The 10,034-nt window shown below is 32.6% G+C and overlaps 1 protein-coding gene across 1 annotated transcript; it reads right to left on the reverse strand.

Annotated features, from left to right (window-relative positions):
- Positions 1-3,100: 3,100 nt before the first annotated feature.
- Positions 3,101-7,288, reverse strand: LOC132744603 (uncharacterized). The gene is made up of 7 exons (XM_060733362.1): positions 7,171-7,288; positions 5,604-5,768; positions 4,995-5,074; positions 4,811-4,882; positions 4,034-4,121; positions 3,387-3,585; positions 3,101-3,181 (listed from the first exon to the last, which is right to left on the reverse strand). Exons 1-6 carry the CDS (start codon positions 7,184-7,186, stop codon positions 3,524-3,526), a joined length of 483 nt encoding a protein of 160 aa, XP_060589345.1. The 5' UTR covers positions 7,187-7,288; the 3' UTR covers positions 3,101-3,181; positions 3,387-3,523.
- Positions 7,289-10,034: the final 2,746 nt, after the last annotated feature.

The following is a 10,034-nucleotide window of genomic DNA, read 5'->3' on the forward strand; positions in this document are numbered from 1 at the left end:
TTTTAAAAGGCAAAATGTAAACAAATACATATTTACTTATTATTAAAATGTTACATATGCAGAAGATGGTTATTGGTATCTGGCCAATGAGTAAACGTTTTGAAAATAATTACCAGGACATAAAAGATAAAAAGCTGTGTGAAATGAAAGCAAAGCATTCTGTGGCATAATGGACCTTTAAAGATAGCCTCTACAGTATTGTAATCTTTTACATTGGCAAAAAAAGAAAAAAATCAAACTTGACCAAAGAATGCTTTTGAATATTGAACAATGAAAGAAAATCATATAGAAAAGGGATTCTCCTATCCTACAAGCTGAGTTATCCATCTTTGAAAATAAATTTGTTTGTTGTTGTTGTTTTTCTCTCTTTCTAGGTCATTTTCAAGAACTGGTAAATAAAAACATTTTATATGATTATGAAATAAAATGTTTGATTGAAATAAACACACAAAAACTCCAAACCTGAAATCATTATTATTCCTACTATGTTTCAAAATATGGAACTATGAGTAAAATGTCATAATCTGTCTAAGATAAATATCTGGAGGTTCATTAAATGACCTATTTTATGACAAGTAGATCTGCAAAATAGCTCATATTTCAATCTATAATTAGATTCTTTTAACTTGAAACTTAAAATACTGAGGATTATATCTAGTTTGATAAAAGTTTATTTCAGTTATTTTTATATTCTTGATCGTTTATTTTCATCCATGATTTTCATTCGTTATGTTTCTGTCATTACTTTACAATTATTGAGAAACAAGTCCCTCTTATAATACATTTCTATATTTCTATTTAAAGCAGCATACCTCCATATTCATGCTAATTTTCCTGAAAATTTTGAAAATGTATTTAAAAGTAAAATATTGTGAAGTGACCAAAAAAGTAATTTACACATTGTAAACGGCACTTATAATCCACGTATATTACAAAAAGAGGTCAAAATATACTAGTACATAAATACCTCTTACTGCGTTAGTAACGCAGTAGAATTATAGTGATTGATACTGCAATAATCAGTCATTCATCGCACATAACATGTAAATAATTAATTAAACATTGAATCTTTTTACTTTTCTTAAGATCTTATACATACTTCTAAAAATTAAATTAAATATTTTGGCTCATCTGAAGGCTTACCGCTTTAAAGGGACTCAACACATGACGAGACTGGAAAGGTTTTTTCAGAGATTTTTATACTACCTGTGAACCAACAGTTTGAGTACCAGTCTTTATAACACTCCCTACACATGCAGATGTTATTTTCCCCCATTTTAAGCGTTTCTGTAGAAATTGTCTAGCTTAACACTACCCAAACAAGGAACAAGCTGATTTACATAAGTCACATATTAAGTAGAGGCTATAAATTCAACAAACAAATGAGTTTACAAGTAACTCACACATTAGTTTTTCTCACACATTTTATACTATTACTCGAGTTACAGTTCTTTTTGAGTGAGACTAAATAAAGGATTCATTCAGAACTGCCTCGGCTATTATCTATAATATTAACCTCGGAAACAATACGGATCGAAAGTAGTTCTACCACGTGGTTTACAAATGTAAACAGAAACAGAGATAATGTAAAACGATTGAATAAATTTGACATGTAATGTCAGTTCCGGTACTCTTATGCTTGAAAATATGTCTGACAACAATTTGTTATTTGAATATGCCCACTGATGTTCAATTTTAAACAAATCTGACTAAATGTCAACAGGTTGGGTTTTTGTACTTTCGGTTTCTACAGCCATAATAGTAATTAAATATATAAATAATGTACTGTTTGCTTTTGTACCTATGAATTCACTTATTTTAGGTGGACTTTTACTACATATATTGGAAATAAACGTGTCAACAACTCCCAGCATTAAATTACTATTTGTTTACATGTTTAGTTTCTTAGCGTAGGTTAGACCGGAATACCGCATTCGTTCTGTGTATTCATACTATTGTGTTCGAGGTCCTAATCCGAAGACTGACGGAAAGGGCCGAGTAGTTGCGATTGTAAAGGATAAGAGCGCTACACTAAATACCATATTCGTATTCCGGTGTGTACCGGGCAAGGCGCTAGAATGATTAAATGCTGAAATCTCGACTTTTCACTCAACTTCTTATGTATCTCTTTACACATCGATATATTTATACGATAATGAATGAAATATTTAAGAATCTGCGAAAAAGGGGAAAAAAGAAACGATATTTGTCCTTTTTGTGATCATAATTTCTGCAAGCGCCTAGATGTACAAATGTTCTGATCCAACACTTCATTCTTTTTGTTCAACGAGCAACTTGTTTCCTTAAAGTCTAAATTTTGTGAAACGACGGATAAACAAATGCGGTTGGATCTCATATTCAAATCGTGTTTAAATTTAACTTATAAACCGTGATCCTTTTTAACCCATTACTTCATATACACGCCTTTTAACACCTTTTTCACCCCCCCCCCTTTTTGTTGTCTCAAATGTTGAAAAAAATGCCTTATTTAGGCCCCCAACACTTGTTTTGGTTTGAGAAATGTTGTTAAAAAAAGTGACCACTTTTTCGGCGCGGCCCCCAACCAATAGATACATCAGGTGGTTGCCAGAAGGGGGATGTGCCCCCTTCTGTTTGGGGGGTTTGAAGGGGGGCGGAGTCCCCGTCATCGCCAAGAAAATTTTGGGCTTGTGAGAGGCTATAAATGACCTCAGATTGATCATAAGGTAACGAGTAACCAACGCTGAAAAGCATTTGACTCTATCTCAATCCATTGAGAAGTTGCAGCACTTTGAAATTAATTATGATGGAAAAAATCAACGCAAAATAGTGATTTTTGGCAATTTTGAGATGTCCCCTCGTTGCCATGGTAACAGAAAATTTAAGCCTGAGCATGTTGTTGCAAGGGCAATGGTCCAGTCACCAATTGTGCCAAGTTTGATTAGTGTTGAAGCAGTTTTTATAGTATTATAGCAATTTGAACTTGTCACGGGAGACTTTTCAATGAAAACAGCCATTTTTCACAAAATGCTCATGAAGTAATGGGTTAAAGGCCATCTTTGCCTATGCTCATTAACTTTCCGTTGTGTAGTCACAATATTATTACATAAGTCATTTAAATGTTTCATTTTTATTGTTTTATATAAATAATGAAGAAATGTGACATATTAAAAGACATTTTATCTTTATTCTTCACGCATTTCTGAAATATAAAAATAAGATAAATATAAATATTTTAGAGAATTTCTATTGTAATTTATCTTTATTAAGGACTAGTATGTATTTGCGAAGATGATCTATTCAAACTTCGTTACATAAAAATATATACACATATATGAGAAATAATAAAGTAAGCAAAAAGTCAAAACATCGCATTTTAATTTCTATTTTAGAAGAAAGCGGCTTACAGCATTTTCCACATGTGAATCTACATTCAGGACCAAAAGCGACGCACGCAAAATTAGCATGGCTTTGACACAGCTGCGGGAGCGCGTCAACGCAATAACCGCTATGCGCATGCGTGGACGGTTTAGTTGTTGTAGGCCTAGTCGTAGTTGGAATACGTGGTGGTGGTGGTGGTTGTTGTTGTTTTTGTTGTTGTAGATGCTAAATAGCAAATAAAAAAAAGATATTTGTTCACTAAAATTAAAAGTTTTAAAAAGACTCTGTTTAACATACTTAAAAAAGTATATTTCAGAACTAATACGTGGACGAGGGTGTTCTATCATGCTGTCCAGATAAAATCATTAACTCTTTCTGTAAATTAAAATAGTTTCTAGTTCTGTTCATTTTTTTCTACTCTTTACAGTTCAAGCATAGGCTTTACAATCTTTACACCGACATACATACACATCCAGCATCTCTAGGTCTTCGAGAATTATGTTTCTTGTCGAAAATGATTCAAATAAATTTACGTCACAAAAATAATATAGCAAAAATAAATGCATCTACATGTAAAACACCAAACTATGCCGACGAACGTGAAATATAAAGTTGATGATAATGAAAATATCAATGTTGAGTTTGTGGAAAGATTGTTTTAAACTGTACACACGCCCATTACACCTGTCTGTATCACAACATTGTGTCTGAACAGCGCTCGAGCTCCTGCCAAACAACTCTCCTCTATGTGGGATACACATCTGTATAATGGGGGAAAAAATGCTGTAGTAAAACAAAAATTGCAGAAGGTTGCACCTTATATGACTTTTACATGCCAGCTTTAAAATATATAAAACAGAAATATGCTTTTAAGAGAGAATCAGCGCAACAATCAATTACAAACAACTTCTTTTTGTTAAAAAATGAATCAAATGACTTCTTGTTGTATGTTTGCCAGATTTTTAAAGAAGCGGAATTATTTACGGTTAACACAAACATGCAATTTTCATACCAGCCTACTAACCGTTCTAACTAAGGGCATTACTTGCACAAGAATAATAAAAGAAGCACGTGCATACCAATCTTTCAATTTTGAATATGATATATGTAAGTGGCATTTGTTTAATGAAACAGTATTTATATATAATAATTACAGAAAACAAAGTGATCTCCGGTTATCAGCGTCAGAACAGTTCAAAACAAGGCTTTATTATCTAAGTCTGGTTTCGTAACTATTGTCCTGTTATATACTGCCGAAAAGGTGTAAGGTTCATTATCAAATACATTCTCCTTTCCACAAAATACTGTATCCTTATTTTTATATAGTTTTTTGTATTCTCTCTACAATCCCTCTCGACTGTTTCGTCCCGTCATATGTTTTCTCCGTATATGATATTTGTTGGAGTGCAGTGCTCTCAGCGCTTTGATTTTTTCTCTAATACATACATACCTCTTTCGATATACATCCTCCAGCGAAACCATGGCTACGATCAAAGTCGAAAATCTCCGCGGTGTAGCAAGTCTGAAAATATAAACCACCATGTACAACAATAAATTAACAACACCCTTAAGAAAGACACGTTTGAGTATTGCTTTAAATCAGGGAAAAAATAATAATCGAGGTAAACACCAACCTGGTTTGGTTCACATGTAGTTACATTTATGCATTGTGACATATCTTGCACGAGATCTTGGCACGTGAAACATTCAAGAGCTATAAATAGAAATAAGTGAAGCATTTTATTATGGTTCAATATTTGATGACATGGCGTCTTGAAAAATTACGGCAACATCATTGACGTCATAAGAATGAGATACATTGTACAAAGTGGTTAGTGTCACAGAGTGTGAAAATATGTGCAGTCTGACCGGGCACCAGTACAGGACCCTCGTAAAAAGCCATCTGGCCGCTTATAATCTCAGTGAACAGTTCTTAAATCGTGACCACTTTGCTGTTTGACGAATTTACAGGGTTTCATCAAAATGAAAACATCAGCTTGGTTTCAAACAAAGCATTTCAACATTATTTGAAATGGCAAATTTAGAAACACGTATGTTATACTGCAAAACGAAAGATTTACAAAATCATTCAAAGCGATGTAACTATAAGAAGTAACCATGTCATCATTTTGTAACCTGTTTATTTGATTAGATTAAACAATAGCCCAAATCACTATCTAATTATGCTGTACTTTATATTTTTACGACATTCTTAAAATTTGCAATTCGGCACTCAAACTTACGGCACATTCCACAATATCTTTGGCATGCTGTTTCGCCAATGCTAGAATTACAAAGGTCCGGTTTGCTCTTTTCCATCAATGCGCATGCTTGACTGTCGACATCCGAGCACGTGCTGTCTCCATGTGCACATTTAAGTACGAATAGGCCTAATATTAAAACCAATTCTGGAACAGAAAATAATGTTATTTTTAATTAATTAGAAAAAAAATAAGAACATATTTTGTATGAACTATGGCTAAAGATGAAATGTGAATGGCAAATAAAATTTAAAAATAGAAATAGAAAATCCAAGAACTGTGAAGGACAGTCGCCACCTAACACCGGTCACAAAAGAGCAAGAGTATACTATTCACAAAACCAGGTTATATAACAATAGGTTAATCCTTTCAATAATGTGGGATACATTTTGCACACAGGAATATTCCTCTGCTACTTGCATAATTATATGAAAAAAACGTCTAACGGCCAACTTTCCTCTCAATCGGAACATCTTCGGCTATTATCTATAATAACTTATCCGAAGACTAACGGAAAAGGCCGAAAAATTGCGATTGCTTTCCCCTAACATAATTCAATTATATTTACTCTACTATGTTTGCAAAGGCACAAACATCTGTAAAAAATGGCTGAATTTCGTCTACATCTCCCCAACCAGCATTTTCTTTCAGAAAACCTAAATAAGAACAAAGGGTACGTAAATAACAAACATGACAAACATCATGTAAGATCAATTATGAAAAACAAAAATAAAGTTGAAGATAAACATCATTTTACACCAATAATGAAAATTAAATGTGAAGGACAAACGCCAAATAACATCAATAATGATAATCAAAAGGCATACATGTGAAGGACAAAACTCATCGGACATCAAAGAAGGGAAACAAAGGAAATGTGAAGGACAAATCAATCGGACACCAATGATGAAAGACAAAAGAACTGTCAGGACAAACGCCATCGAAAGACAATAATGAAACACAAAAGAAATGTGAGAGAAAATACTAAGAAACACGGAAAATGATTTGCAAACACTCAAACGGAGAGATAAAAAACTAAATTAACCAACTTTTCAGATGAAGCAATGTAAGAGAAAACAAACATAGACGGACAAAACAATACAAAAAGAAGAACCAAAGGAAAAACATCATCTTTAGAAAATATGTTGAAGAGCTATGATCTGGAAAATAACTTCATTGTATTGCGAAGTCATACAACATTTAAACCAATACAAGAACAGTGTAAAGGCAAATTAAAAGTAACATTAAAAACAGTACAGTCAATGGAAAGGCTAACAAAGCATTAAAAAGAAGTTATAAGAAGGATACACAATAAATATTATGTTTTAACACTAAATTACCTCATGGAAATCAATAACCGTCTGAAAAAGATAAGTGCTGAAATGAATACGGGCAACACAGAAAACAAACACTTTCCCCAGTGTTATATAATAATATAAAAAAAAACATTTAACAAGGACACCCACCTTCCAAGACCAATTTTGAAAACAACAACACAAAATAATAAAAAAATACTTTTTTTGACAAATATAACTCTAAAATAACCTACTTGAACTATAAGCCATCGTTTTGTTCCTTTAAAGTCACATGGACTGTTCAAATTCAAACGATTGTATAATAAATACTACATAACCAATAGATAAAATCTCATGGTTTAAACTACAGTATACTAGTGATGCCAGTTATAGAAAAACTCAGGTCGAATTTTGATTCGAAAGAATGCTATACTGGTTGATTGGTTTGTTTATTTATTTGTTTGTTTGTTTGTTTGTCGGTCGGTCGGTCGGTTGGTCGGTACGTAATATGGTGATCAGTTTTTACACCAATATGGAATAGTATTGTTTTCCAATTATGTTAAGTATTTAAATTATATAACACATAAAGCTTAATTTAAATAAGAACATTATTTGCTATGTTTATCAAGAAATCTAGCATTTACTATTTGTGAATTTAGATGTTCAAAGGTCGCTATTTTGGTATAGAAAGAGAAAATAGAATCTGCTCACTTTGTAACCAGCGAGAAATAGGTGATGAATTTCACTATATTTTTTATGTAGTTAATTTACTCATACAAGACACGAGTATATCAGTAATTACTATTTCAGGTTTCCAAGCATTTTAAATTTCCAGGTGAGGACAGAAATACTTAACTTAATCTTGTAATGTTTGTTAAAGCAATTATGCTGAAATTTCATGAAGTCATCTTCCTTATTTACTTCTATGCCATGTTTGTATTATTATTATTTGTTGTATTGTGTATTCACTTTTATGCCCCTAAGGCCCATGAGTTTTGTTTATAAATAAAAATAAAATGAGCTATTTAAGTTTAACACGACTCATATGATATTTTACAAAACATAATTATTATCTTGAGTGCTCTTTCTTGAAGTACAAAGTACGAGTGCTGGTGCCACATGAAGAAATACGGCCGCGAGCCTATATGAATATAGTCCGTGCATAATATGGTGTAAATGATACTAAATACAAAATAATAATTTGAAAGTCAAGCTGTATATCGGAAAATAATTAGAAGAGCACTCAATCTTCAATACAGAGTTGTCGTTCCCTTCACATCACATGAATGTACGGTGGCTGATTTACGCCATGTCGTATTTTCGCTTTTTCGTCACATTCACTTTTTGGGTTTTTTTACCAGAGGTTTGGTGAGGGATTTGTCGTATTTTGCACCGCGGGGCGAAAAATGAAAATACGACAAAGTAACAAGTGATCACATTGTCGTAATTTAATTAGTTTTTAGCCTGGCATCGTATTTTCGTGATATCATACCCCACGAAGCGACAAGTTAAATAACGAAATTGCAACAAAATGATCACTTTGTCGTGTTTTCGCATGTCGCCCCGCCAAGCAAAATTACAACATGACATCAATCAGTCACCATAATAGCTTTAACCGGAATACTGAATCCATTTTTTGTCCGATGATTGACGAAAAGGTCGAAATGTTCCGCTGAAGCTCTAATTGATCAAAATCTCTGTAAATTAGCTCACAGAATCTGTTTTTTCGACAGAGGGTTGCTCGTTTCAAACGTTTGACACCTGATCATTGTCTGCACTGTGTCCTATTCAGTCAGTACATAATTATAATTTTCCCCCTAAAAATGATGAATGGTTCCGTCCAGATTGACTGTTGGACGGATCCAATTAACACATCAAGCATGGAAATGATTAAAAATTACCTGCTCAAAATAGCTGTTTTACTTTGAAATCCTTCAAGCTCACTGTGCAGAATTCGAAGCAGGTAAAGTAAAAATTCCATTTAATGTGTTAATTAATGAATTTTTATTCTTTCTGTTAATGGCTGAGAAATTCTTTGTCATTTTTAATTTTTGTCACATGATTTGTTTTTCAATGTTTCATATTAGAGCAGCATGCCTTCATATTCATGTGAATTTTCATGAAAATTTTGAAATGTATTCAAAAGTGAAGTATTGTGAAGTAATCAAAGAAAACAAGTTACACTTTTCAACCAGAAATCTTGTGGGATAAGTACATGAAATATTGGTGCGTCATCCAAGAAAGGTCCAACCATTAAAATATCATAAAAATGTGTTTATATTCACATTATATCAGACAATTGATGTTCAGTAGTTATACACATTTATGTAAGTGCATACTGGTAGTGGTTTTTCTCACTTGATTGGGAAGAGGCCTTAGCCTTTTTGATTGTTGGGAAAAGTTATGGCTAAAATTGCTAATTTGGGAAGTAATAAGAATGGTGTAAGTTCAGATATTTGGGAAAACTATGAGTTTAAAAATGTTTCAATTGGGAAGAGGCCTTTAACAAGCCTCAGTCATGTAAGGAGCAAAATCAATTACAGGAATATTCAGTAGTTAATTAAAATAATAGACTCCGCCCCCAATTAAAATAATAGACTCCGCCCCCATGTAAAACAATAATTTTATTTTATGAATATTTGTTAATCTATTTTGGCAGACTCTTCTTGGTAGGCTTGTCAAGTTGTAGTCCTATTTGAATTTTTGAAATATGTTGAAATTACTGGACACAACATTAATTTGAGAAAATTGCTTCATTACAATAATGTTTTCTGCAATTGAATAACCTACGGAAGCCTAGGAGTATCATTTATTACTTATTAATAATAAATGATTATTATCAATTACATTATAAAAGTTATAACTTATTAATGAATTGTGTGTGCTAACCAGACACCGCTCATTTGAAACTGTGCTGGGTGCCATTATTAATACCCAAATGGGCATTATTAAAACTAGAAAATCATTAAAGATTTAAGCAATGGCAACAACATGACTGTGGTATCGTATCGAAATATTGTTTAACGACATGAAGCTTTTAAAACATCAATAACTTTTGATTCAGGTAATGTAGGTAATTTTGGTTAGGTTTCAAGTTTTACCAAAACTGTCATGGTCA

The sequence above is a fragment of the Ruditapes philippinarum genome, unplaced genomic scaffold (genome assembly GCF_026571515.1).
Source record: "Ruditapes philippinarum isolate M1 unplaced genomic scaffold, ASM2657151v2 ctg2485_1_1_1_1, whole genome shotgun sequence".
In the NCBI taxonomy this organism is placed as follows: domain Eukaryota; kingdom Metazoa; phylum Mollusca; class Bivalvia; order Venerida; family Veneridae; genus Ruditapes; species Ruditapes philippinarum.